Source organism: Piliocolobus tephrosceles, chromosome 13, assembly GCF_002776525.5.
Source record: "Piliocolobus tephrosceles isolate RC106 chromosome 13, ASM277652v3, whole genome shotgun sequence".
Taxonomy (NCBI): domain Eukaryota; kingdom Metazoa; phylum Chordata; class Mammalia; order Primates; family Cercopithecidae; genus Piliocolobus; species Piliocolobus tephrosceles.
Window position 1 is genome coordinate 63,407,891 of NC_045446.1, and position 27,995 is coordinate 63,435,885.

The following is a 27,995-nucleotide window of genomic DNA, read 5'->3' on the forward strand; positions in this document are numbered from 1 at the left end:
TCAGGGCCCCAGAGGATGAGGGGCTGGTTTTGAGAGTTTTCTGCTTGCCTGTCATCTGGATAGTGTCTAAAAATTTGCAAGCTGCCTTCCTGTCAGTGTCTTGCTCATTCTTCGTGACACTCCTGAGATGTAAGTGCATTCACTTCCTCTATTTGGCAGAGGGAACTGAGGCCAGAGAGGGATGGGACTGCCTGACGTCACACAGCAAGCTGTGGCAGGGTTGACCAAAACTCTCATGAGCTGGGGTTGCAAGGGAAATGCTTTCAGCTTCCTGGGGCTTAGAGTAGGAGAATTTGGCTGTCAGAGCCTAGAGGGTGGGGCAGGCTGGCACTACCAGATAGGCCTGCCACAGAAACACCTCATACTCCTTTACCAGGAGCTGACGGGGGGCACAGCCAGCCCCTCACAGGCCAGCACTGTGCTGGGAGGCTCACCCCTGAACCTACCTTTGTGGACATGCCAAGAGAGGGCAGGAGGGGGAGCTCTGCCTTGCTGTGTGACCCAGGCAAGCCCTGACCCTCTCTGGGTCCAGTGCCCTCTCTACTGGGATATTGGGATTGGGGATTGGTTGAGGGATGTGCTCCCTTTCTGGACCACAGAGGAAGCAGAGAGCTTCCCCAGGGCTGGGAGTGGGATACCAGCTCAGGACGCTCCCTGTCAAAGCCCTGGTGGCCCTGAGTTGCTGCCTGTGCTCAGGGAGTCTCAGCCTTGGCACTGGCCTGCTGCTGAGATCCACCAAGGCAGGGTCTGGCACAGAGTGGGGGCTTGGGGCCTGGGGAAGGGTCTCCTCCAGGCTAGGTGGCCGGGAGAGGGTGATCTGGCAAATCCAGATGGGGCCTGTCCACCTGTCCGAGGCTGCAGCCCCCTAGCTCTCTGCCACTTACCTTCCTTTATGTTTCTCTACCGCCGCTCTTATCACTATCTGGCCTGCTATATATTTACTCATTAACCAAAAGAAACTAATCTCCCCTGCTAGACTACAGGTGTCTCAAGGGTGGGACTTTGTTTTTTGACCTCAAGTGCCTTGAACACTACCTGAACAGAGTAGATGCCCAATAAGTACCTGTAACAAAGAAAAGGAGGCGGAGGAAGCGGGAGAACGAGTCATCTTACAGACAGGGAGGGCCCCCCATTGGCCCAGGTAGAGCCGCCCTGGCTGCCTTCTCCTCATAAAGCTCAAGCTCAAGGATGGATTGGCGCTGGGGAGGGGAGGGTCGCCTGGGGTCAGCCTTTCCCCCAGGATCACCCTCCATCATTGGTGCCATCCTCATCCCTGGGTGGAAGTTGTCTGGGCCCACAGGGTTGGAGCCACAGATAACACAGCCATTAATCTTGGGGTCTCAGCCTCTCTTAATGGACCTTCCAGGCACTGCTGAGAAAACCAGGTTAATGGTTTCCTGCGGCAGCAATGAGCAGAAGCAGGGCCATCTCCAGACTCCAGAGAAGCCAGGAGAGGGCTGGGGTGAGAATGGAGAGGAGGAGAAAAAACAGCCACCCAATGCATGCCTTCCCTGTGCCAGGCCCTTGTCCTGAAATGTTATCTCACTCCATCCTCCCAACAGTCACTTGGGCTAAATTGGTGATGCTGCTTGTTTGGGTGAGCAAACAGAGGGTGAAGAAAGTGACTTGCAGGCAGCTGGGTAGAGGATGAGTCAGCATTGGTGTAAAGGACTTGAGCTTCAGGGTTCTCAGGATTCGAGTCCTGGCCCTGCTGCTTGCCAGCTCTGTGCTGTGGCAAGTTACTTCCTCTCCCCAAGTCTCCCGGTTTCCTCATCTGCTGCCTCTCCAGACTTCTGCCAGACATTGCACACGACAGTTTCAGGCATAGAACTGACTGATAGCAGGGGCTGCTCCACGAGTGGGAATTTGCTCCAGCACTTCACGGACTGCAAGTGGGGCACTCGCTAACTCCTGGGTGAGTTTTCTGGGTCCTTGCCTGGAAGGGCTTACGCCCCTCAGCTCCCCTAGCATCTTCCTGAGTACATGCAGTCCACTTGCAGCCACCGAGGTTCATCACAGGCAAGAGCGGCAGTGGGGCAGACACTGGGGTCCTCCTCCTCCCTCTGCCTGACTATGCCTGGAGCCTGCAGACTGCATAGCACGGAGGGCTGAGGCACGCAGGATGGGGTCAGCGGGGGCGGGGAGGAGATGGACACATTGGTGCTGGGCTGTGCCTTGCTGAAGAAGTGGAATAGCTCAGGCAGGACTCAGAGCCACAAAGGTCTGGGTATGAGTCCAAATGGCTGGCAAGGACAATTTTCCTCTCTGGGCTTCAATTTCTTACTCTCTAAAATGGGGGCAACGGTGGTCTCTCGCTATGTGAACACTGCTAAGTGTAGTATGCTGCAGAGCAGCCCTCACAGAGGAGGCTGGGCCCTGCCCCCAGAACTCCCCAGGAACTTTGGTTGAGGGAGTGAGTAGGAAGGATTAGTGACCAAATAATTGTCCACAGAGGAGACCCTTGGGAAGCTTCTCACCTCTGCCATTCCAGCTAAATCTTAAGACAGCCTGGAGCTGGCCCCACGAGAGTGGTTTGGAAAAAAAAAAAAAAAAAAATGAGTCCCTGAGTCCAGGTGTGACCTGTTAAGGGTGAAAGGACCTATCTGGGAGAGCTGGGTTAAAACTTTTCCCGAGTTTCTATTGCCATTCAGCTCTGCTGACACCCACACAGAGAAAACAGGCAGCCCAGCCCATGCGTTCAGTCCCAACTCTTGAAGGTATTTGGGACTCTCATCTCTTGCCAGCTCTAGAATGGGTCAGATTCAGGGAACCTCTCCACCCCTCAGTATCAATGAGATGAAAAATAAGAAGGCCCTTTGCAAACATAAAGTGTTGTGCCCCAGAAGGTGCAACTGTGTGTGTGCCAAGCCCCTGGGTGTGTATGCGAGAGTGACAACGTCCAGCTTCCAGTGTGTGTGTGTGTGTATGACTGGCTGGGTGGGGGGAACTCCACACTGCCCTTGACTGTCTGTGTGGCTGGGACTCTTCTAAAACTCTTACAACCTTTTTTTACATTTCCTCCCTGTTTGTCAGAAAGGGAGGGGGCCATGGTCCGGAAACCTGGCAATTGTTTCTGAGCCTGCTGACTCTTCTCTCCTGCCCTTGCCTTATCCTGTGGCTGTCTCTGGAGGCCCGACTACCAGTAGCTCCCAGCATGGCCTGTTCTGCCAGAAGCTTGCCTGGTTTCTCTGTACAGCCCACTTGCCACCTGTTTTTCCATCGGTGGCTATGCACTGGCTGTTTTCACACCACTGTCCCACTGACCCTTTTTATTTTGGAATTTTTATGTTTTTAAAGATAGGGTCTTGCTCTGTCACCCAGGTTGGAGTACAATGGCACCGTCATTGCTTTCTGTAACCTTGAACTCCTGGGCTTAAGCAATCCTCCTGCCTCAACCTAAAAGTTGCTGGGACTACAGGCATGTGTCACAATGCTCAGCTAATTTTTAAAAATATTTTGTAGAGATGGGATTTTGCTGTGTTGCCCAGGCTGGTCTCAAACTGCTCACCTTGAGTGCCACTGACTCTTTATAACATTCCAATGCCCTCCAGAAATGGTATTTATTGTTCCCATTTTACAGGCAAGGAAATGGAGGCTTATTGAAGGGAAGTGGCTCTCCCAGAGTCATCCAGCCAACTAGCAGCAGCGCTAGGGTTTCAATTCTTACCTAACTCCGAAAACTTTATTAACTGTTGTGGCTTACCTAGTAGGTGTGTGTTGGCTGTTTGGCTGAATGAATAAGTAAATGAAATAACAGATGAATAAATCATTCCATCAAAATTGAGCTGAAAGAGAAAGTTAGGTAATAACAACAAGATCTGTCATTGACTGAGCAACTACAATGTGTCAAGTGTTTTACACAAAAATGAAATCATCAGGAGGCTGAGGCAGGAGAATCACTTGAAGCCGGGAGGTGGAGGTTGCAGCGAGCTGAGATCGTGCCACTGTACTCCAGCCTGGGCGACAAGAGCAAGACTCTGTCTCCAAAAAAAAAATGAAAGAAAGAAAATAAAAGAAAAAGAAAGCAGTCAGGATTATTGTTATTCCTATTTTACAGCAGAGGAAGCTGAGGCTCAGAGAAATTAAAGGATCCTGTCCAATGTGGGAGCTGGGACTGTAATTTGTCAGTGTCCACACCCAGAGCTCTGAACCTAGCTTTCCTGGTTCCTTAGCGTTAGAGTGAGTCGGCAGAGCCTGGCAACAGGTGCCCATTACAGCACTCCCTGGGCCCGTCGAGACCCAGGAAGCTGGGTGCAACAGCCCACCCTGCCCCCTCCTGCCTTGGGACCATTTCCCCATTTGTCTCTGAAATGGGTTTCTATTTCAGGCTGGGGTGGGGATCTGGCAGCCTAGGCTCTGACTCTCCCTCTCTGACTGTTGGCTTGTCTAGTTAGGGCCAATGCCCCGGCATGGGGTGATACCTTGCTGCTTCCCCTGTCCCAGGGCTGGCCCTGTCATTAATAGTTCCATGGGAGGGCAGGGTCTGCACAAGATGCAGTCATTGGTCTATAGAGATGGTGTAGGCTCGGTCAGTGGCTTCTGTGCCCAGCTCTGTGTGGATGCCAGGGACCCAGGGGCTAGTGGGTCCAACTCGCTCCTTAGGAACTCAGGGGCTGGGCTGGGTACTGAGCTCCAGGAAGATGAACTCTGCAGTAGCTGAGACAGAGCCTGGCATCCTGACTCCCAGAGCAGTTCCGGTTTTGCTTGCCTGGGACGGAGTTGGGGCTGTCCTATGGTACCAGGAGGCAGATCTCAACTCAGAGTGAGGGATAACCTTGTTTCTGTCATACCAGAGGGATAGGAACCAGCCTTTCAAATCAACCCATAGTTCCTGAGTGTCCTGTCCCTTCTATTGAGGGACAGAGGCACGAGGGGACAGATCTGCACAGGAGAAGGAGAGCCCATTGTCTGAGGAGTGAAGAAACTGCCTCAGGCAGTGGCTAATCTGATGGTTGAGGCAAGAGACAGACTTGGAAGTGCCAGAACCTATCCTGCAGATTCACCAGTACTTGACAGCAAGGTGCAGTCTCATTCCTCATGCCTTCACATTGCGGCCCACCATGCTCCTGAGGAGGACACACCTCCATAGCATGGAGGGGAAACAGAGACACAGAGAGGCTAATGTTTGGCACAGAAATGCCTCTGTTGTAAAAAGTTGCTGTAGTAAAGCAGATGATAGATTAAAAGCTAAACAGTCCCCAGCCTAGGTCTCCTCCCACGCAGTAAATCTCCCCTTCTGACTCTTGGATTCATTGGTGAGATTCATGGAGGACTTGTTTTGTTCCAGGCCCACTCAGGGGCTTTATCATAGATTTATCTTATAATAACAGCAACACCAAGAGCGGTTAATACTATAACTCACATAGAATAAGTGAGGAAACTGAGACTCAGAGAGTTAAATAACTTACTCAAGGTCACATAACTAGTAGATGCAAAGGGGTTCAAACCTGGGACTATCTGTCCCTGAAACTCATGGCTCTCCCACTCCATGGGGTACTTGCTCCACAAGATGTCAGGCTTCAGAGCATACCATGAAATGGTAAAATATGAATGACAACATAAGAAAAGGAACAATTAGGGAAACGCAAATCAAGACCACAATATAATACCACTTTATACCCACTAAAATGGCTACAACGAAAAAGACAGACAATAACAAGTGTTGCTGAGGCTATGAAGAAATTGGAAGTCTCATACATTGCTAGCGAGAATGAAAAAGTATATAGCCATTTTGGAATGCAGTTGGCACCTCAAAAGGTTAAACATAGAGTTACCATATGACCCCCTGGTTCCAAGGTGTATACATAAGAAAATTTGAAACACAAAATCTTCTACATAAATGTTCATAACAGAATTATTCATAATAGCCAAAAAGTGGGAATAACCCAGAATGCCAGCATGGATGAACAGATAAACAATTATGTGGTCTAACCATACAATGGAATATTATTCAGCCATAAAAATGAAGTTTTTATTTATACTACAACATGGATGAACCTTGAAGACACACTAAGCAAAAGTCAGACACCAAATGGTGCACATTGTATGATTCAATTTACATAAAATGTCCAGAACAGGCAAATTCATAAATATAAAAAGGAGATTCATAGTTTCCAGGGGGATGGGGAAAAAAGGAATGGGGAGTAACTGTTATTGGGTACAGGATTTCTTTCTATGGTTATTAAAATATTCTGAAATTAGATAGTGATGATGGTTGCACAATCTTGTGAATATGCTAAAAACCTCTGAATTGTCCACTTTGAAAGGCTGAATTTTATGGTATGTGAATTACATCTTAATTGTTTTAAATCCAGGAGCAGGAATATAGAAATTACATAGAAGGTTGAGATGAATGTTGGTCCTCAGGTAGGTGAACAGGGAAACTTCACTGTGAGTGTCCTGGCAGCTGGAGTGAAAAGGGAGAAGCAGCCTCCAAAAGGAGGAAACCAACTCTTCAGGGGTTTAGGTCTAGGGCAAGATTCCTATAAACCCAAGTTGGCCCACTGCATCATAATGTCAGAAATACAGAATTGTTTTTGAGACACAGTTTCACTCTGTCACCCAGGCTGGAGTACAGTGGCACAATCTCAGCTCACTGCAACCTCTGCCTCCCAGGTTCAAGCGATTCTCCTGCCTCAGCCTCCCAGGTAGCTGGGATTACAGACATGCACCACCACACCTGGCTAATTTTTGTATTTTTGGTAGAGACAGAGTTTCACCATGTTGGCCAGGCCAGTCTCAAACTCCTGACCTCAAGTGATCTGCCCACCTTGGCCTCCCAAAGTGCTGGGATTACAGGCATGAGCCAGAAATACAGATTTTTTTTTTCTCCCACCTGATATTCCGATGCAAAAAGTATGAAGAAAGTGGGAAGGGCCTGTGATTTGACCACACTTCCAAGCCAATGAGTTGGCCTGCTATAGTTTCATAGATGCTGGCAGAAGACACAAGACTTCTGGTTAAAGATAAAGAACTTTCTTCCTCACAACAACAGAAGTAGCCCAAATATCAGCATTTGCACTTGTTCCCCAATTCCTGCAGGACAATGCAAAGGGGTCCAGGTAATACCTGCACATGCAATGGCTTGCATGACAAGGTAAGGAACGTGGAGCTTAGGCAATCCGCGTCTTTCATAAGGGGCAGCAAGCCTGCCCACCAAACAGTCAATAAACCTGGTTTTGGCTCCAGAAGGGGATACTATTTTTATCTTTATCTTCCAAGGCTGTCTGCTCTACAAATATCCTTGAAAAGATCCTCTGGAACAAAGGTAGTCTGTCTCTGCTCACAAAACATGCAGAAATCTGATTGGCCCTGGGAGAATTATCTCCCAGTACAGTAGATGTGCTGGTCAAGGCCAAGTTCTGTTTGTTTGTTTATTGTTATTTTGTTTGTCTTTTATTATGATAAAATATACATAACAAAATTTATGATTTTAATCCTTTTTGATTGTACAATTAATTCACTGGTATTAAGTATACGCACAATGTTGGGCAACCATCACATCATCACCATCCATCTCCAGGACTATTTATTTATTTATTTATTTGAGATGGAGTCTTGTTCAGTCACCCAAGCTGGAGTGCAGTGGCGCAATCTTGGCTCACTGCAACCTCTGCCTCCCAGGTTCAAGTGATTCTTCTGCCTCAGCTGGGATTACAGGCACTCACCACCATGGCCAACTAGTTTTTGTATTTTTAGTAGAGACGGAGTTTCACCATGTTGGTCAGGCTGGTCTCAAACTTCTGACCTCATGTAATCTGCCCGCCTGCCTCAGCCTCCCAAAGTGCTGGGATTACAGACATGAGCCACTGTGCCCAGCCCTCCAGGACTTTTTAAAGTTATCCACTGAAACTCTATGCCCATTAAATAATAACTCCCCATTCTCCCACCCTCTCAAACCCTGGCAACCCCCACTCTACTTTCTGTCTCAATGAATTTGACTCTTCTAGGTACCTTATACAAGTGGAATCATACAGTATTTGTCCCTTTTTGACTGACTTATTGTACTTGGAATAAAGTTTTCAAGTTTCATCCATGTTGTAGTATGTATCAGAATTTCATTTTTTAAGGCTGAATAATAATCTATTGTATATATATATATCAGATTTTATTTATCTATTCATCCATCTACAGATGTTTAGCTTGTTTCTACCTTTGGGCTATTGTGAATAATGCTGCTATGAACATTTATATATAAAATTCTGTTTGAGTCCTTGCCTTTAATTCTTTTGGTTGGAATTCTAGGAGTAGAACTGCTGGATTATATGGTAATTTTATGCTTATTTTTTGATAAACAGCCAAAATATTTTTCACAGAGGCCACATCATTTTACATTCCACCAGTAATGCAAAGGTTTCCAGTTTCTCCACATCCTCACCAACACTTCTTATTTCCTAGGTTGGTCTTTTCCTTTTTTTTTTCTTTTTCTTTTTTTTTTTTTTATTTAGTAACAGCCATCCTAATGGGTGTGAAGTCGTATCTCATGGTTTGAATTTGCATTCTCTATTGATTAGTAATGTTGAGCATCTTTTCATGTGCTTATTGGCCATTAGTATATCTTCTTTGGAAAAACATCTAAGTCCTTTGCTGATTTTTGAATTGGGTTGTTTCTTTTGTTGTTTAGTTTGTAGGAGTTCTTCATACTTTCTAGATATTAATACCTTATCAGACATATAGTTTGTAAATATTTGCTCCCATTCTGTGGGTTGCCTTCCAACTCTGTTGATAATGTCTTTTGATGTACAATAGTTTTAAATTTTGATAAATTTCAACTTACTTAATTTGCTGTTATTGTTCTTGCCTGTGCTTTTGGTGTAAGGGTGGTCAGGGTTATTTTGGTTGCAAGAGACAAATGCAACTAGCTTGGGCAAGAAAAGGTGTATCAGTTTATATAAATAAAAAGTCCAAGGTAGACCTAGATCTGACATGGCTAGATCCAGCACTTACAAGGATGCCATGAACAGCTCTCTCCTGACTTTCCACCAGGTTCCTACATTCTTATTCAAGTTCTTTCCAGAAGCACCAGGCTTTCATAGTCCGCACAGCTAATAATCCAGGAGAAAAAGAGTGAGAACCTTTCATGCTGATTCCACAAAAATTCCTGGGGCAAACTCTAATTGGTTGCCCCTGAACCAATCACTGGCGAAGGGTCTGGATGGATCCTGGGTCTGGTTACCACTTTGAATGAAGAAAATCTCCACTGAATGGGGCGAGAGGCTCCCCATAGGAAGAGATGCTGGACAGGCAAACATTTCTCCCCAGAAAGAGTCCAGGAATCTGATGGGCAGCCAGGGTTGGGAAGTTCTGCTTAGAAGGGTGTCCCTTACCTTAGGCTTCCTGTTAGCACCCTGGAAGAAGTAGAGGGAATCCTTCTATTTGATCCCTGAAGATTTCCTAGAGGACGCAGCATTTATGAGGCCCTGTGACTGAGGGAAGGGTGAGGCCAGGGCAGTCTGGGCCCCAGGCAGGTTGGGTCAGAGCAGTAGAGGGGCTGGATTTCCCTGCCACCTGAAATCCTTCCTAGCCCAGCCCTGCTCTATTGTAGGAGCTAAGAATATGCATTCTAGAACCAGGCTGCCTCGGTTCAGAATAGCCCAGGAGTCATTCTTTCTCCCAGTGCTACCTTGAGCTAAACTTTGTGCCTCGGTTTCCCCACCAGAAGTATAAAATGAAGATCATAACCAGTCCCACCTTGCAGGGTCCTTATGAGGACTAAATGAGGCAATGCACATCTGGCACGCACTAAGTCTTCAACAATCGTATTTTCATCATTATTAGTTTGGGCCTCTTTTCAAGCACATGCAGAGCAGCTCCAGCTCTGTTCACCATCCTTCAACAGGCCTCTCACGGACTCTGCCTTTTACCTCCACATACACTTGACCATTTCACTGTCACCTCCTCACCAAGCTTTCTCTCCTTTGGAACCATCCCTCCCTGCCTGTGTTCTGGCAGGACTCTGGGGCACTGACTCTGAGACTTCGGGTTATGGATCATCAGGTAGATGTCCCTTGTCCCCACTGAGCGCCTGTGGGCAGGACCTGGGCGTCCCCTGTCCCTGAGTTTACAATGGGAGTTGACCAGCCACAGATGTGGGAAGAGAGAAATGCAGTGGTGGAAACAGCACTGACGAGGGGGAAAAGAAGAGCAGGAACTGAAAGTAAATCAGAGCCCAGCAGATCGCGTGCAAGGGGCAGGAGTGGGAGCTGAGAGTGGAGAGGTCAACAGGAACTGGATTTGCCTTTATCCTCAGGCACTGGGAAGATATAGAGAGGGCGTAGAAAGAGAAACAGTGAAGTCAGTCTTTTGCTGAGCAAGGGTCCATCTGGCCACAGAAAGGGGCTGGACTGGCCCTGGAGATGGAAAACCAGAAAGCATGAGGAGGCTGTGGTCTAGGTCGGAGTAGGGGCCATGGGGTAAGAGAAGAGGAGTCTGAGATGTGAAAATGGAGCACAAACAGGGCTTGGTGATTGACATAAAGTGGGACTTCAGTTTTTCCACCAGAGAAATTGCAAGTCCTGCCCTGCTGGCCTCTCCAGGTGGGATTAGAGGACAGCAGGCACTTGGTACTGACTACTCTAAATGGCTGGTAACTGTGTCTGCTATATCAGCTCATCCGCTCCCTCAGCCCATCCTCATGCCCTAGTACAGTCCAGGTCAAGCATAGACCGGACACTCAGGGTGCCAGGTCAAGTCTGTATACTCCAAGAACCAGAGTCGGGCTTCACCACCCAAGCCCACCCTGGAAGAGCCAGTGGGGCACAGACTAGCTGAGCTGTGCTGAGGACATCTGGCTCCCTTGGGCAGGGTGGGGCCCAGGCTCTTCCATCCAAGAAGGGACCAGCCCACATCCACAGTGATCTGGAGCAGATGGCACACGGTTCCTTCCTGTTCTATCCTGCTCAGCCATGGCTTACAGACACAGGCTAGGATGGAAAGGAAGTGACTCCTGGGAATGGTGCTGGGCACGGGGGCCAGGCAGAAGCCAGACAGTGGTGCCATTAGAGCTCCACCCCTCACCAGCTGAGTGTCCTCGGGAACTGTGAATCCAGGTGCCCAGGGGCAAGGCCAGGACTCGGGGCCAGGTATTCTGTCTCCTGCAGCTGACATCGCATGTCCAGATGGTTGTGCTATCCCAGGAACCGAATGTCTCTCCTCTCTTGGTCTCAGTTTCCTTCACCGCAAAATGGGTGCAAAGGAGAGGAGAGAACTTTGGAAGCTCTAAGGGCTCCCCTCCCCGGTCTGTCTGATGGAGGAGGGCCTGCATGGGTCTGGAGCAAGTCATCCTTTTACTCCTCCAAGTCTCCCACTATCAAAGCCATGCCTTTGCTGCCCCTGGAGAGGAGAGCCAGGCTGGAGCAGCAGGCTTGGTGACAGGACACAGAGATAAGTGGCTCCCCACAAGCTCCATGCAGGGCTACAGCATCCTCTTGCCTGCCCTGGACCTCAGTTTTCCACCTGTGACCTGAGGACTGGTGTGGGACATCTGTCTTTCCAGTACTCTGGCTGTAAGGGTTTGTTAGGGGGCAGGGAAGACTGCTGTGAGCCTATCATTTGAGATCCTTGACGTGAGTCTACCACAGGCTGGTCCCTGAAGCTCCCCATTCTATGGCCACAATCCCATTTTAGGCTCTATTTTCTCTGAATCCAACCACAACCAATTCATCGTCCAACTAGCAGCCCGAGGGACCTTCTAAGTCTCAAATTTGATCATGCCTCTGCCCTGCTTTAGAAAGGGGTCTCCCAATGAGGACTTTCTTCAGCTGGCACCCTCAATGCAGAGGCCACATGTGTAGCCTGTCATTTTGAGACCTGTTGGGCCTGGACCTAATGACCTCATGGTCTTACCTCCTGCAGGGCCCGTCAGCACTTGCAAACACAAACACGTGCAGGTACTCTGAGGTCCCACATCTCCAGCAGGTCTCTCTGCCTAGAGCACCTGCCTTTTCCTTTCCACACTGCACCAAAGAATTATCTCCTCCAGGGAGCCTTCCTTGATACCACAGACAGGATTGGAGACCTCCTTTGTCTTCCTGGAGACCCATGGGTGTACATCTTCATCTGTCTTTTCCACTAACAGGGGCTCCTCAAAGGACAGAGCCCAGAGAAGTGCCTGCACATTGTGAGACTCCTTGTAAATGCATGGCGAATGAGTGAATGAATAGAGGAGGGAGGGAGGGAGAAAGAAAGGGAGCAAGGCTTGCAAGGGAGGTCATTTCTCATGAGTTTGGCTGATCTATGATAAAATTATGGGTGATAATAGAAGCCCCACTGAGCAAATACTTACTGTGCACCAGATATTGGGCTAGGTGATCTAGATCCACTATTTCATTTGAGCCCCCAGTGATGCTGTGACTGTTGACAGTATTTAAAATTAAGGACTCTGAGGCTCAGAGAGGTAAAATCACAGCTCATAAGCTGTGGAGTCAGGACGGGAACCCCCACATCTGTTGGGTACCAAGCTTTGCAGAGGGAACAGTGATGGGTGACAGAGGGGTACAAATGCTGGGATTGAGCATTTGGATCTAATTCCATGGTCTGGGGCTTGAAGAACTCTGAGTTTTCTGGGGAGCTCTGAGGACATACCTGTTCCAGGAGGGAATCCTCACATTTTGTGTCCCCACGGGCAGTGCCAGGGAGTAATCTGGGGAGCCGTGTACCCCCACCCTCACCTGCTCCATAAGCAACGACCCCTCCTATTCTGTGACAGAAACCATTGATGTTTTCTCAAACCAGTGTCATGAGCCGTGCAAAGGTATCATCCCAACCCGTCACCTCCCTAATCCCCTGCTAAACAGACGTCCTGGAGGTGCCCCTGCCGGCCCTGATCCCTGCCCACCTTCCAGGCAGAGTCCAGGCCCTTTCCTGGAAGCCAGAGAGGTGGCTCTCCTCCCCAAGCCCTGCACCAGCCCTGAGTGGTGCTCAGGGATGTCAAGCCCAGTCATCCTTAGTGGCCTGTTTTCTCCCCAAGGCCTGTGTTGTCAAGATCACTTCGGAGATTTCCTTGTGGATGGAGCTCAGGCAGTCGATGGCTCCTTGGTTCCATCTTGCCAACCTCACCCAGAAGACAGAGTACCCACTGCTCTTCCCGGAGCTGGGCCCAAAGGCTTCTTGCTCTACCCTGGGCTTGACTGTAAGGGGGTGAGAAATGGGTACAGGGAGGAAGTAGAGGCAGGGTTTGTGGGTGACTCTTCCAGAAGCTTGATTGTGCAGGGAGGAAGAGGAACAGACGGAGAGGCACGAGAGATCAAGGAAGACATTTTGCTCAGATGAGAGAGAGAGACTTGGGAGTGGAGAGTGTTTGGGCTGAGGGAAAGGAACGAGCAGAGGCAGCACGGGGAGGGTGCTGAAGAGGGGGCAGGAGGTGGTACCTGGGGTCCTGCGGGGCTGTGGAGGGGTGAGGAGAGAAGGTGCAGACATGGGGTTTATTTGGGCAGTGGAAAACTGAAGGCAGCCCCTCTGAAAGCCTGTCTGCTCTGAAGGAGGAGTTGAGGGCTGGTAGGGTTGAGGGTATGGGACTGACAAGAAAGATGGGGCCAAGGCTTAGAAGAGAGAGGAGAGAGGATGCCCTAGGACAGACAGAAGTTTAGGGACCCAGCCAAGTGGGGCAGTGACAGGGTCTGCAGGGCTTTAGGCACCCAACTGAGTCACGTCCTCCAGCTCTACTCAGCCCCACAGTGCAGGATGGAGCAGTCTGGTGGCACCATGAATGAAGGACACGAATTGATTGGTTGTGTCCATGGGAATCCTGGGTCCTGGGAGGGAGGCCTAGGCTGGCAAGGGAAGGGAAAGAAGCCAGAAAGATTCTGGGCCGGGGCCCCAGTGCAGAGGGAGTGATCCTGTGCAGGGAGGTGAGAGTGCCAGAGAAAACCTCAGACCAGGCAGGAGGGAGATGCAGGCTGCCCAGCCCTGCCAGGCCAAGTCCTATTCACCCCTCTCAGCTGGGACTGTTCACAGCCCAAATCTCACACACACAGCCAGGCAGAAGCAGCCCCAGGGCTGGCTTAAAGGCCTTTGGTGCTCACATTTAATCTCTATCTGCTCCCAATCCCCAGTAAACACATACTCTTAAGTACGAACTACAGCTTGCTGTATGAACAGCCTCAAGCAAAGTCCCCCGTGCAGCCAGTCCTCTCTGTGTAGACATAATTGAACCACCTCTGGAATTTATTTGTTCATTCATTCAATAAATATTTATTGAGCACCTACTATATGCCAGACACTGTCCTAAGTACATGCAGCAGTGAAAAAAACATGAAAACCCCTGCCCTGGTGGAGTTTATGTTCCAGTCAGGAGAGAGAGACAATAACCAATAAATAAGTAGAATAGTGTATTAAAAGATTTTAAATGCTAAGGAGAAAAATATAGCAGAGAAGGGGCATAGGAATCACACGTGTGCATGTGCTGGGTAGGAGATTATAATTTTAGCTTAGAGTGGTAGGAGAAGGTCCCATGGAGAAGGTGTCATTTAAGTGACCACCTGAGGGGGTCTGTCCTGCGTCCCTTTTTTGAGACAGGGGCTTGCTCTGTAGTCCAGGCTGGAATGCAGTGGTGTGATCATAGCTCACTGCAGCCTCGACCTCCCAGGCTCAAGCGATTTTCCCACCTCAGCCTCCCAAGTAGCTGGGGTTACAGGCACACACCAACACACCCAGTTAATTTTTAAGCAATTTTTGGTAGAGACAGGCTTTCTCTATGTTGCCCAGCCTGGTCTCAAACTTCTGGGCTCAAGTGATCCTCCCGCCTTGGCCTCCCAAAGTGCTTAGATTCCAGGTGTGAGCCACCGCACCCAGCCTGTCCTGTGTTCTTCATGCACACTCCACAGCGGGAGCCACCTGTCGCCTGCTGACCTCCTACATTGCACTTTGAATGAGGTAGTTGCCCCTGACTTTGATCTCTTCCTCCCAGGCCACCCCTCAGACACCCACAAAGCCCTCTTCTTCCCACACTGGACTGGCCAGAAATGGGCCAGTTTGAGGGTGAAGATTTGGGGTTTGGCGGCAGGCAGTTCAGCTGATTGGAAGATCACTGACAGATTGGTGGCCCTGGCAAGTAACTAAGCTGTTGGGGGCCTTAGTTTCCTCCTCCCAAAAGAAGAGACCATGCCCCCTTCACAGGCCCCAGGCAGGCAATGAAACAGGACAGAGGGTAGCAAAGGGTTTTGTCTTCAGGTTTGAAAACAGTCACAGACCACAGCCTCATCCTTGAGAATCCACCACTAGGTCTCCTGGGGCCTGGACATGTGCCTGAAATTGCCTGGTGAGAATGAAGACCAATAGATGGATGGTCTTGCGACAATCTCTGCAGGGTGTCCTGGGGCAGCCAAGCTCTATGGCCCCAGGGGCAAGCTGGACCGGTGTGGGAGAGCAGTCATTAGGGGCAGATCTCGGGGCTTGGTGTGACAAAGCATATCTCCCAGTGAGCTTTCTCAAGGTGGAATGCAGTGGCCTAGGAGAGGAGTGAGCTCCCTGTAATGGGAAGTATGCAGGCAGGGGCCAAATAAGCCCAATCAGGAAGGCTTCAGACAGCCCCCTTCTCTGAGGGGATGGTGGAGAGACCTCTGGGTCAGGTGACCTTAAGGCCTCCCTAGCCTTGACTGTTTGGAACTCAGAGGCCTGTCATTGACCCCTGGGTCCAGCTGGATGTCTTATCTCTGCCAGGTGGGCTCAGGCCCTAGGAAGAGCTAGGGAAAATCAGAGCAGGAATCAAGGCAGGGGCTGCCTTTCACGGGAGGGGAGGAGTTCCCTGAGGCTCCCCCTCCACACCCAAACCTTACCTGTACGAGTTGTGGACAAAACTGCCTACCTTCAGGCCTCAGGGTCTGCCTGGGAAATGGGCAGGATCATAACCCACAATAACCACTCGGCAGGGTTGGTGGCCTGCCTTTCCTGAGGTGGGGACTGGGGGACCCAAGCAGTCTCAGAGGTGCTACTCCTGAACCCATTACCTTCATTCTGCTTGACAAATCTCCACATCAGCCAAGGCAAAGATTTAAAAAAAAAAAAAAGGAACCAGGCAGCACCAAGGACAGAGCCCCGGGGCTCATCTTTATAGACTGGATCCAATCATCCAACATTTCCCAGTGCCTCTTGGGAACCAAAGCCTGTACTCATCTCTGAGGCCCCAGAGGTAAAGCAGACCTTGTCCCCAGTTCCTAGCACAGTTAGAGAAGGAAAGGGAGGGAGTCTGACACTGCCCCTTTGGCTGGTCTTCTCTGCCCTGACCCCAGACCTCCATTTCTTTGACCTTTCATAGGCCACTCTTCCTGAGAAACAGGATGCCATGGTGGGTTTATAGTGCACTTTGGGCAAGTTCCTAACCTCTCTGGCCTCAGTTTTCCCATAGGGAAATGTCGCCTCTCTTCCTGGGCACAACGTGCAGATCTACAGGCAGGACTCCTAGTTTCATGTGACAGAATCCTAGGTTAAATGGATTGAGGCAAAAAGGGAGTTTATCAGTTCATGACACCAAAGGTAAAACCTCAGGCACAGCTGAAACCAGGCACTCAATGCTGTTCTCAGGAAACGATGCATTCCTGTCTCATCTCTGCCATTCCTTGGCTTTCTATGTAGACAGTCTTCTCCCTGGTGGCAGTATCTCCATCGCCCAGGACAGTGCCTGGAACTTAGTTCACTTGGCTCCAGCAGCTCCTGCCTCGCTTTCTACTAGCTTTGCAAATGCTGTGGAAGACCTGTCTCCTTCCCGATGCTCCAGTAAAAGCACCAGAATTGACTCTGAGGCATGCAATGAAGATCACTCCTCCACCCCAAGCCAGTTACAGGCCTGAGGGGCCCACTCTTCTCTAATTGGCAGGCTTCAATCACAGACCCATCACTCCCAGATCCCCAAGACTCTAGATGGGAGAAGGGGAATCCCCCAAAGGAAAATCAGAGGGCAGGGTCATCATCATAAGAGGGGATCTGGGAACTGAGTGGGAAGAAGCTACAGAGGGGCTGAACAATGACTGCTAGGCTAGCCAGGCAGCTGGACCTGGGCCATCTGTTCCCCCACAGACTGAAGCCTGGTTAACTGGGAGGATGGGCAGATCCTTAAGGCACTAACTGAGGCCATCAGCCAACTGTGTTACTTGCAGCTAAGCAGCAGGTTCCTTCTTGAAGGGAGAACCAAGTAGCCTCTCCCACAAGAAGACAAACAAATGGGATGGCCTGGTGGTCCAAGCAAGGCACAGAGAGCCTCTCCCGCTATCTCCAGGGAAGAGTTTTTAGGAGGCCCTGGGGATCTCCTGGAGCACTGGGTAGAAGGTGCGGTGGCCCTATAAGCGTGGACTTATAAGGGCTGGGCACCACAGGCCGTCCCTCTGCTCACTGGGGGCTGCCCTGTCACAGCTGCTCCCTGGGCCTCTGTGCTATCCACAGTTCCTCAGTCTCAGGGCTGCCCTTGACCTCTCAGCCTTGTGCCCACTGGGGCCGTGTGGTCTCTAACCCTCTTCATTCACATTCCCAAGAAAGAACCTCTTGCTGACTTTGCGGTGCCTCAGTCACCTCATTTGTAAAGTGGAAACAGTAGTTTTGAAGAGTGAATGAGACAAGGCACATTAAGCATTTTGCACAATGCTTGGTTCATCATCAGTGCTCAATTAATACATGTGTCCAGGTTGTGATGGGGCTTCTGGGTGCACTCTTGGGCAGCTGGGGCCCCTCATACATAGTGGGGTCTTGGGAGATGTAAGTTTCATCTTTGCTAAGCTTGAAGAGGCTGGAGAGAAACCAAAGGAAGCAGCCCCAACCCCCAAATTCCCCAAAGCTGCAGCTTCCTCTTCTTTTCACTGAAAATGGCTGTTTCAGTTTTAGATTTAATTCCTGTTGAGCCGGAGGTGAGAAGGGGAAGTGGGAAAGGAGAAGAGAAATCAGAGCCCCTGCCTTCCATGTTCCCTTCTGCCAGGTTTGTCATTCTGTAGCCAGCCAGATGCCACAGGTAGGACCAGAACTCCTCCAGGTGAGAGGACTCTGCTTCCAGCCCTCTGTCTTCTGCGTGCCAGGGAGGCACTTACATTAGGAACCTGGCCTCAAGCTGGCCTCAGGTGGGCTCCAGGGCAACCCTGCCTCAGGCTAGAGGCTGTCCAGAGTCAGGATTGTGTTGATGACTGGGGCACAGAGGGTATAGTGACTCTGCATGGTAGGTAGGCACCATAAGTAGCCCTGTTTACCCAGGCTCAGAGAGGGTAGGTGGCTTACTCTAGGTCACACAGCAAGTTGGTGGTCGATCCCAGCCTGTCTGACTCCTTAGGGGAAGGAAGCTAACTCTTGACCCTTGGCATCCTGTGCCCTTGCCGCTAACTCACTGGTCAGGGGCCCAGCAAGGGGATTTCCAGGCCTTTATTTCCCAGCAGGCAGGCAGGCCAAGGTTAGGAAGCCTCTTCCACATCCAGCTTGGTCTGAGCTGGTTCCTGCCTCAGCTGGCTGGCAGACAATGACTCAGGCTTCCAGCTCCTGCCTTTGGCCAACAGATCCCCTCATCCCCGCTAGATATGAAGGCCTCAGGGGATGGGGGAGGCTCTGGGGTCATGTAAAGTTTATCCTGAGACCATAGGATCTAAGCAGGCTGAAGGGCTGGGCCCCTTGTCATTTCTTCCTATGTCCATGGTGAATTGCTCCTGCTCTAGAACTGACCCCATGATTGTTGCCTCAACTGGAAAAAGGAAACCGGAAGAGGCTGTCCCTGCTGTTAGGTGAGGGGCTGCCATGTTTTGCCAAAGGTGTACCTGGGGTGGAGATGGGTGGTGGATGCCTGGGGCCAGGGCCTCTACCTCAGACAGATAGGGCTTGGTGCTGACCCTGTTGTCCCTGCTATGTCCCCAGTGGCTTCTGTGACCACACTGACCAGGGTGAAGACCTGAGAATGAGAGCTTGAGCTCATCTGGGGAGGGTGAGTGGAAGGAAGGTTGGGGAGTGGGTCAAGAGGAAATGAGACTGGAAACCCAGTCAGGAGGCTGCTCAGTGCCAGCCCTGAGGGGAGGCCTCCCGCTGTGGGCAGACCAGCCTTGCTCTCACCCCTCCCTGGCTGTGTGACAGAGCAGGGCTGGCTGTCCGCTGGTGCCATCTCATGGCTACAGGGTCTCAACGCAGGGAAGACCCAACTCCCCTGGGAATCCCCTGGTTTGAGCATCTAAGCTCCAACTTCGGGGGAACAATGAAGAAGGGGGCCTTAGAGTCAAGAAGAACGTGCTGAAATGCCACCTGGCTGGGACAGCTTGGAAAACTCACTGGCCCTTCCTAAGTCTTAGTTTCTTCATATGTAAAGGGGAGGGAATAATCCACCTCCCACCAAATTGCCCAGGACTGCAGATAAAACATCTGGCACAGAACAGGCATTTAAGAAACAACATTGGCCATACACAATGGCTCACGCCTGTAATCCCAGCACTTTGGGAGGCCAAGGCAGGTGGATTACCTGAGGTCAGGAGTTCAAGACCAGCCTAACCAACATGGAGAAACCCCATCTCTACTAAAAGTACAAAATTAGCCTGGTATGGTGGCACATGCCTGTACATCCCAGCTACTTGGGAGGCTGAGGCAGAAGAATCGCTTGAACCGGGGAGGCGGAGGTTGCGGTGAGCCAAGATTGTGCCATTTTACTCCAACCTGGGCAACAAGAGTGAAACTCCTTCTCAAAAAAAAAGAAAAGAAAAGAAAAAAAGAAGAAAGAAAGAGAGAAAGAAAGAAAGAGAGAGAGAGAAAGAAAGAAAGAAAGAAAGAAAGAAAGAAAGAAAGAAAGAAAGAAAGAAAGAAAGAAAGAAAGAAAGAAAGAGAGAGAAAGAAAGAGGGAGAGAGACTGGCCGTGGCTGGGCATAGTGGTGCATGCCTGTAATCCCAATACTTTGGGAGGCCAAGGAGGGAGGATCTCTGCCAGAAGAAGGCTGCACCTTGGAGGTTTTGTGATGGGCCAGCTCCTCTCAGGCCTCCCATCTGAAGCCCCCTCTTTGCAGAGCTCATCCATTGCTCTGGCTTTTATATTTATTAATTTCTCACAGAGGTTAAGCTCATTCCCCACTTCTGTGCCTTTGCCCACAGTGGACCTCCTGCCTGTGATGCCCTCTTCAGCCTTGTTGTGTGTCCAGGTCCCTCTGGTCCTTCAGTGCCCAGCAGTGGACATGCTTTCTCCATGAGCTTTACAGGTTACTCCCTCCCAGGTGCACCCATGACCCCTCAGACTTGAGTGCTCCCTCTCAGGCCCCGCCCCCTCCTCTAGGCCTAGCCAGGTCCATGGGCAAAGCTAAGGCCCGGTGAGAGTAGGGCAGTTCCTTGGGTCCGATTCCGTCATCCCTAAATTCTTTGAAGTCCCAAGCCCTAGGATGCTGTAGTTCCAAGGTCCTGAGAGCCCTCAAACCTAGACTCTATTAGGAAGGCAAAGAACTAAAAAGCCAGCGGGTAATGGGTATTCAGTGGTTGTTGAGGTGCCAGGCCAGGCCTCTCGTATGCCCTTAAACCCCTGAGAAGAGGGTGGGGAAGGGGCAGCTGGCCTTAGTTTCTTTCTCCATCTGTCAAGTGGGACCCCATGAGCCTTTTCTTCCCCTCTGAGGTTAGTCCAAGTGCCCTTATCTGAGCAGAGCGGTGGGATTAGGGGTCTCCAGATCTGCACGTCTGGGCGGATAAGACATGATAGGGACAGCTTTGTGTTTCCCATCCATCCAGGTTGCAGGGACTGAGACCACTTAGGCTTCTTACCCAAGCCCTGCCCTGCCCTGCCTTGGGGCCAACACCTCCCAGGAGCCCTCAGATCTGTTCCCATTCCTGGGACAGTGACCCATCCTGCTGGGAGTGGCTGTGGGAGGTTGTCCCAGGGACCCAGCAAAGGACTGGCTGCTGAGCTGAAGGCCACCTTGCTCTCCTGGGCCACAGCACAGGTCAAATCCGACCAGGAGGTCCACACTCAGCTGGCAGAAGTGACCTCTTAGCACAGGCCTGAGCAAGCAGTAGGTGCTCGATCTGTGCACAACTGACCAAGGGTTTATCAGAAGTTCAAACCTGATTTTTCTCAGTGTGATCCAAACTTTGCGTTCCCACTCTGTTCCTCAATCCCTTTGCCTGTAAAAATGGCTTTGGGGTGAGATCGGTGCCTTTAAGGGCACCTTCAGCTCTGATGCTCTAGGCTCTAAGAGTCTCCTCTGCACCTCCCAGGGTAGAAGATGAGCCACCCTGAGTGGCACTTCATCCTCCCAGGACACTGGTGGTCAGTATGACCGTATTCTACCCAGGAGACTCACAGAAGGGAAGGGGCTTATCTAGTCAGTGATTGGGGGCAAAGGTGGAGTAAGAACCTGGGCCTTACACTCCCAGGCTGGCATTCTTTCCCCACACAATCCTCCCCTGCCACCCGCCTTGCTACCTTAGCTGCTCCAAATCAAAGCCCACCTCCTCCAGGTCACCCTCTTGGAAGGCTGCTTCCCACTCTGTATCTGGCCTCCCCGAGACAATGAGGAGCCACATCTCCTGCTCTGGTCTCCTAACAGCTCTGAGGCCAGTTTGGTGGTGAGGAGGGGATGGGGAGGATGTAGCACAGGCAACTGGGTCCTCAGGGGCATCACATCTATCTCCACAGCCCATGTCCATCACTCCTTATGCGCTCTGCACCTGCTGTGTGGAAGAAGCAGTCACTGTGAAATGGGGGAACGTAGGAGGATCTGGTGACATATAGTAGGTACTCGATAAATGTGTGTGGAGAAAAGGAGAAGAGGGAAAGAGGGAGGGAGAAGGGGGCTGAGTAAGTATGTACATAAGTGGATTGCCACATGGAGGGATGGGTAGATGGGCATGTTGGTGAGTGAGCTATTGAATGAGGGAAGGAAGGCTAGATGGGGGAGTGAATGGCTGGGAGGAGGAATGGACTCCCCGTGGCTCTGAGTGTTATAGCTAAAGGAGGAGCCACGAGCTCTTTAATCACTGCCCTACCCATTTGACAGTTGCGAAGACTGAGAGACGGCTGAGCAGAAAGAAAAGTGCTGCTTCTATGGGGCTGACAGCCTCTGGTTCTCCCCTACCCCTCCTCCTCTGCCCCATCCCCCCCTTTCCCCTGCTGGGGTAGAGGAGCGTTCCGGGAAGGACGCCTTTTTTCCACCTCCTTGCTCCTCTAAGCCCAGTTTCCGCCAGGCGCTAGGCGTGGTGTTGGGGATGGCAGGGAGCCGGTGGCCCCCACAGAGACTCTTTTAGTCAGAGACAGTCCTGCCAGGAAACAGAGGAAGCTGCTCACCCTGTCAGATGAGTTGCAGCCTAGCTGAGGGCAGGAGAGTGGGGAGCCTCAGGTCTGGCTTCCCTTTGCTCCAACACACTTGGGACCACCAGCGTGCTGCAGGGACAGGAGGCTGCCTGTGAGTGTCAGTACATCTTGGGGCCATGGGCCAGTGCAGGGGTTGTGGGGGATGGGGGGCAGGTAGACGCAAGGAACTGTGACTTTGGGCAGGAAGGCTGGGTTCAGCATTGACCCACAGAGTTAGGAGGCCCAGAGGAAGGGATTCCACCCAGCTGGAGGGATTAAAAAAAGAATGAAGCAAGGTGAGATCTGGAGCTAGATAGATACTTAGGGTTTTGATGAATGGAGATTAGTGGAATGGCACTTTGTGTGAAGGGAATAGTGGAGATGGGGAGGCTGGAGAGGGAGTCTGGCTCTCTGGCTGCCACTGGCTGTGTGGGAGTCTCCACGTCTTGGGAATGTGTGACGAAAGAGGAAGAGGCAAGGGCAGAGTGGCCCTGGTGTACTTCAGATAGGGCTGGAGGGCTTGGCAGGGGTCTTGAATGTCAGGAAAAGGGTTCGGGCCTTTCCCCCAAAGGGCAGAGGAATGGAGAGAAGGATGTAGTCAGAGCCACTTGTTAGCAAGCCCCCCGCACCATGGGCAGAGTCCAGCTCAGGAAGAGGCTGAGGTCTGGTCTGGTCCAGGACTTAGGACCCAAGAGTTAGTGACAGATGTCAGCGCCAAGGTCAGCTGCTGCCTGGAGGTGGGAGCCAAGAGCACCCTCCTTGAGGCCAGCCCCTGCCAGGAACTGGGAGAACAGCTCAGCTCTCCTAGGTCCTCAGAAAATAGACAAGGGAGCCGGGATGATGGTCAGGCCTGTCTTTCCTGACACAGCCCTGAAGGTTTTCCCAGAGAGCTGTGCACTGGATCCCCTCCTGCAGCCCCCTGCCTCCTTCCAAGAGGGAGGGGATGGGGTCCCAGGAGGATCAGTCTCACCAGGGTGTGCAAGTGGCAGACTGCAGTCCCCAGTTATCTGAGACAGAGGGCTGTCCCTGGGGGTGGGATCTGAGGGTGAAGGCCTTCCAAAGGAAGGTTGAGGGATGCAGCACCCCTCTAGCATGTTCTCCTCCTCACCACAGCCCTCTTCCCTTGCAGACTGGTCTCCTTAGACCCTGTGTGAGGAGAGGGGTCAGGGAGGGGCAGAGGCTGCATCTCAAAGGCCAGCCCCACAGAACCAGCAATTTTCTTTCTCTTCAGATTTCTTTGTCAGACCCTGTGTGAGAGGAGATCAGTCTGCAAGAACAGAGGGTTATGGTGAGGAGGGGAACATGGTAGAGGAGTGCTGTGTCCCTCAACCTTCCTCCTCACCCGGATTGTCCTCCCACCCTTCTCCACCCATGGAAATCCTAGTCAACCACCCAGGCCTTGCTCTGTCTTTCATTCTGCTCTGAAAAGTCTCTTCCATCAGGTGGTTCACACTGGTCTCCTCCGTCAGACTAGCATATCTGTATCTGTATCCCCATATCTCCATGTCCACCTATACACTATGCCCTCATGTACCTAGCTGGTAGAGAGGACTCAGTGAATCCCTGTCATGTGAAAACAAGAGAATGAACATGTGAATGAGAATGGCCCGAACCAATGAATGAAGAGATGAGTGGATGTTCTCTGCCTGTGCTAATCCTGGCTTCCTGGCTATGCTGTGGGGGGCTCCTATGTTTCTTCCTCTGGTCTCCTCGTTGTGTCTACCTTGCCCTAGCTGGCACCCAGCACTCCTAGCATACGGTCTAAAGCCCCACAAAGAATCTTTGGTAACTGAGGGTGACATGGGATGTGGGCTGCAGACAAAGAATCCAACACTATCATTTTGCCCAGAATTGGGGTAAAATAGCTTCACCAAAATGAAATTGTAAGTTGGGAAGAATGTATTTTTCTCTAATATAACTTTTTAAAATCCCATAACCTTACTTAGTAGGTATATTAAGAACAGAAAACACTTGGCCCCATGCCAGGCACTGATCTTCACAACAATCTTATAAGGCAAGTACTATTTCATCTCATTTTACAGATGGGGAATCTGGAGGACAGAGGTTAACTAGTATGCCCAAGACCACATAACTCATCCGTGGCATAGCTGGGACTTGAACCTAAGCATCTGGACCAGAGTCCATATACTTTGCCTGAACCCTTTACCACCCACTGAGTGCATTTGCAGAACTTCATATTTTTTCTGGGCCTCAATTTTTCCCATCTGCAAAATGGGAAAAGAGGATGATTAGATTCATTATCTCAAAGGCCCATTAGATTTTAGTTGTAAATTTTCTCTAGACACCAGTAATATGGCAATGTCAGTTTAGAGGTGAGTGTCTAGCAGTCAGACTTACCCCATCAGGGAACCCCTTAGGGTATTTGTGCTGCTGGCTCTCCCAAAACCCAGCCCGAAAGAATGAGAGGAGGGACAAGATGTAGAATGCAATGGCATGGCATTTATTGAGCACTACTGAATGTCATCACCACACATTTCACTGATGAGGACGCTGGCCACGTCACTTATGAGGACACTGTGACATGACCTGTTTCACACAGCACGGAAGTGGGGGAGCAACATTTAAACCCAGGCCTGCCTAGCTCTGAAGTTGGTCATGTAACCTCTACATCCCATGTCTGTGGGCTACACTAAGCTGCCTTTTCTGGATTGGGCAGTTGGGTTCTGGTTCTGACTCTGCTCTGACTTACGAAGAAAGAAGGAGCAGTCCCTGCCCCTCACTGTGTCTGGATTTCTATCTCTGTAAAGTAAACAGATGACTTGGTCCCTCACCCATCCGCCTTCAGGGATGCGGTTTTCACTCTGGGCACTAGCGGGCGCTGTGTTGTCAGAGGCTCTGCCAAACCTGCCTTTGTAGCCTCAAGTGGAAGGAGGCCTTGGGGAACTGGGTGTCACCTCCTTCCCCTATTTTACAGATAACAAGACCTCAGCCAGAAGAACCATGGCTTTGAAAGGTGGAGTTCAGGCTGAGGAGATGGGTGCGGTCCTCAGTCAGCCCCTGGTGTGTGGACCCTTCATATTGGTTAACTAAGAGTTATCAGGGCCCTTTCTGCCCCAGACCCTGGACTAAGACCAGAGAGACACCGGACCTGGCCCCTCTCCTCAGGCGGGTCCCAGTCTGTGAGAGACATGCGGATCCACCATGACCAGAGTCTCCACACCCCAGGGAGCCCCTGGCAGCCCTGCACAGTATGATTTAGTGCTTCTAACCTCTTGACATCCCTGAGAGGCAGGCACCGCATTCCCCCTTTTCTCAGGTGAAATGAAATCAAGGTGACATAGCAAATACATACCAGAGTTAGGATTCAAACCCAACTCCATCAATCTCCACTAACAGAGAAAGAAACTTATGATCAGGGCTTTGAAGAATGAATAGAAGTTCACTAGGAAGGCCGAAGGAAAAAAAAAAAAATACACACACACACACACACACACAATGAATCAGATTGCCCCCAAGCGTGAGCTTTATTCTATCACAAGTTTTCTTGAAGTGAGGGCTCTGTGGGGCTTCATGGGGTGGTTAGAGTAGCAGAGTTGACAAAGTTGGTGCCCTCACTGTTCAGACAGGGAGATCAGGGCCGGAGGAGGGGCAGGGCCTGCTGGGTGGTGAGTGAGCATGTCACTGACAGGCTGCGTATTGCTTTCCCAGACTCCCTGAACATAGGAAACTCACCTGAGCAGCCATGGAGTGGGACAATGGCACAGGACAGGCTCTGGGCTTGCCACCCACCACCTGTGTCTACCGCGAGAACTTCAAGCGACTGCTGCTGCCACCTGTGTATTCGGCGGTGCTGGCGGCTGGCCTGCCGCTGAACGTCTGTGTCATTACCCAGATCTGCACGTCCCGCCGGGCCCTGACTCGCACGGCCGTGTATACCCTAAACCTCGCCCTGGCCGACCTACTGTATGCCTGCTCCCTGCCCCTGCTCATCTACAACTATGCCCAAGGTGACCACTGGCCCTTTGGCGACTTCGCCTGCCGCCTGGTCCGCTTCCTCTTCTACGCCAATCTGCATGGCAGCATCCTCTTCCTCACCTGCATCAGCTTCCAGCGCTACCTGGGCATCTGCCACCCACTGGCCCCCTGGCACAAACGTGGGGGCCGCCGGGCCGCCTGGCTAGTGTGTGTAGCCGTGTGGCTGGCTGTGACAACCCAGTCCCTGCCCACAGCCGTCTTCGCTGCCACAGGCATCCAGCGTAACCGCACCGTCTGCTATGACCTCAGCCCGCCTGCCCTGGCCACCCGCTATATGCCCTATGGCATGGCTCTCACCGTCATCGGCTTCCTGCTGCCCTTTGCTGCCCTGCTGGCCTGCTACTGTCTCCTGGCCCGCCGCTTGTGCCGCCAGGATGGCCCAGCAGAGCCTGTGGCCCAGGAGCGGCGTGGCAAGGCAGCCCGCATGGCGGTGGTGGTGGCCGCTGCCTTTGCCATCAGCTTCCTGCCTTTCCACATCACCAAGACAGCCTACCTGGCAGTGCGCTCGACGCCAGGCGTCCCCTGCCCTGTGTTGGAGGCCTTTGCGGCGGCCTACAAAGGCACGCGGCCATTCGCCAGCGCCAACAGCGTGCTGGACCCCATCCTCTTCTACTTCACCCAGAAGAAGTTCCGCCGACGACCACATGAGCTCCTACAGAAACTCACAGCCAAATGGCAGAGGCAGGGTCGCTAAGTCCTCCAGGGCTTGGGCAGCCTTCATGTTTGCCATTGTGTCCAGGGCACCAGGAGCCCCACCAACCCCAAACCAGGCAGAGAATTAGAGCTCAGCTCAGCTGGGCATGGAGTGAGGTCCCTCACAGGACCCAGAAGCTCACCAAAAACTATTTCTTCAGCCCCTTCTCTGGTCCAGGTCCTGTGGGCATGGTGATGGACAGACCTGGGCCTGGCGTTTGAGAGGTCCTAGTCAGCCATGGAGACCTGGGGAAACCACATTAAGGTGCTCACAAAAATACAGTGTGACGTGTACTGTCATCAAGGGGTATGTTCCATGCTTTGAGTCACCAATGAAGCAGGTGAGGGAAGACGAGAGGGGGAAGTGAGAGCTTCTGGGAAGGGACATTTGAGCTGGGTTTTGAGGGATGACTATGAGCTCTCTGGAGAGGAGTGATATTCCATTTATTTAGCAAGCCTTTACTGACACCTTGTGCTCAGGCCTGGGTTGGTTCTGGGGCCCTAGAAGAACCAGTCCTGGCCCTGGTCCATACAGGTTCCCAACTGCTGGAAGTACAGACTGGCACAGCAACATTAGGGTTGTGACAGAGGGAAGCATGGCTGCAGGGAGCGGGTACACAGAGGGTGTCCATGACCCAGTCCGAGGAGTCAGGAAAGAGCTCTCTGAGGAGGGAGCATCTGAGCCAGATGTCAAGGGCTGTGTGGAAACTTGGCAAGCAGAAGTGGGGAACACTTTAGTGCAACCCAGGTATGCTCCATACACATCCAGCTGGGCCAGCCTTGTGCTGGGATTTGCCCTGGGCAGACAGGCACGGGGCTGGAGCAGAGGACACATGGCCTTGCATGTGTGAAAGCCGAGAAAATGGGAGCTGTGCCTCAGCCAGCCTCCAGACAAGGGCAAGAGTTGGCCAGATGCTCCAGGCAGTGGGAGGCCAACGGAGGGAGTAATCAGGGGAAGTTTCTTAGAAGAGGCAGGGGACCAAGTGCAGTGGCTCATGCCTGTAATGTAAGCAATTTGCGAGGCCGAGGAAGGAGGAATGCTTGAGCCCTGGAGTTTGAGACCAGCCTGGGCAACATAGTAGGACCCTGTTTGTAC

The 27,995-nt window shown here is 51.4% G+C and overlaps 1 protein-coding gene across 2 annotated transcripts; it reads left to right on the plus strand.

The window, feature by feature from the left end:
* The first annotated feature begins 1,651 nt into the window (after positions 1 to 1,651).
* P2RY6 (pyrimidinergic receptor P2Y6) lies at positions 1,652 to 27,995 on the plus strand. Of its 2 annotated transcripts, XM_023209471.1 has the most exons (3): positions 1,708 to 1,915; positions 24,157 to 24,224; positions 25,880 to 27,199. In XM_023209471.1, exon 3 carries the CDS (start codon positions 25,914 to 25,916, stop codon positions 26,898 to 26,900), a length of 987 nt encoding a protein of 328 aa, XP_023065239.1. In that variant the 5' UTR covers positions 1,708 to 1,915; positions 24,157 to 24,224; positions 25,880 to 25,913; the 3' UTR covers positions 26,901 to 27,199. The 2 variants fall into 2 exon arrangements, with proteins under 2 accessions (XP_023065238.1, XP_023065239.1); XM_023209470.1 differs by lacking the exon at positions 24,157 to 24,224 and having other exon boundaries at positions 1,652 to 1,915; positions 25,880 to 27,995.

Excerpts from the sequence above, each read along its gene's own strand:
- P2RY6 (XM_023209470.1), top strand. The coding sequence starts at position 25,914 with ATGGAGTGGGACAATGGCACAGGACAGGCTCTGGGCTTGCCACCCACC.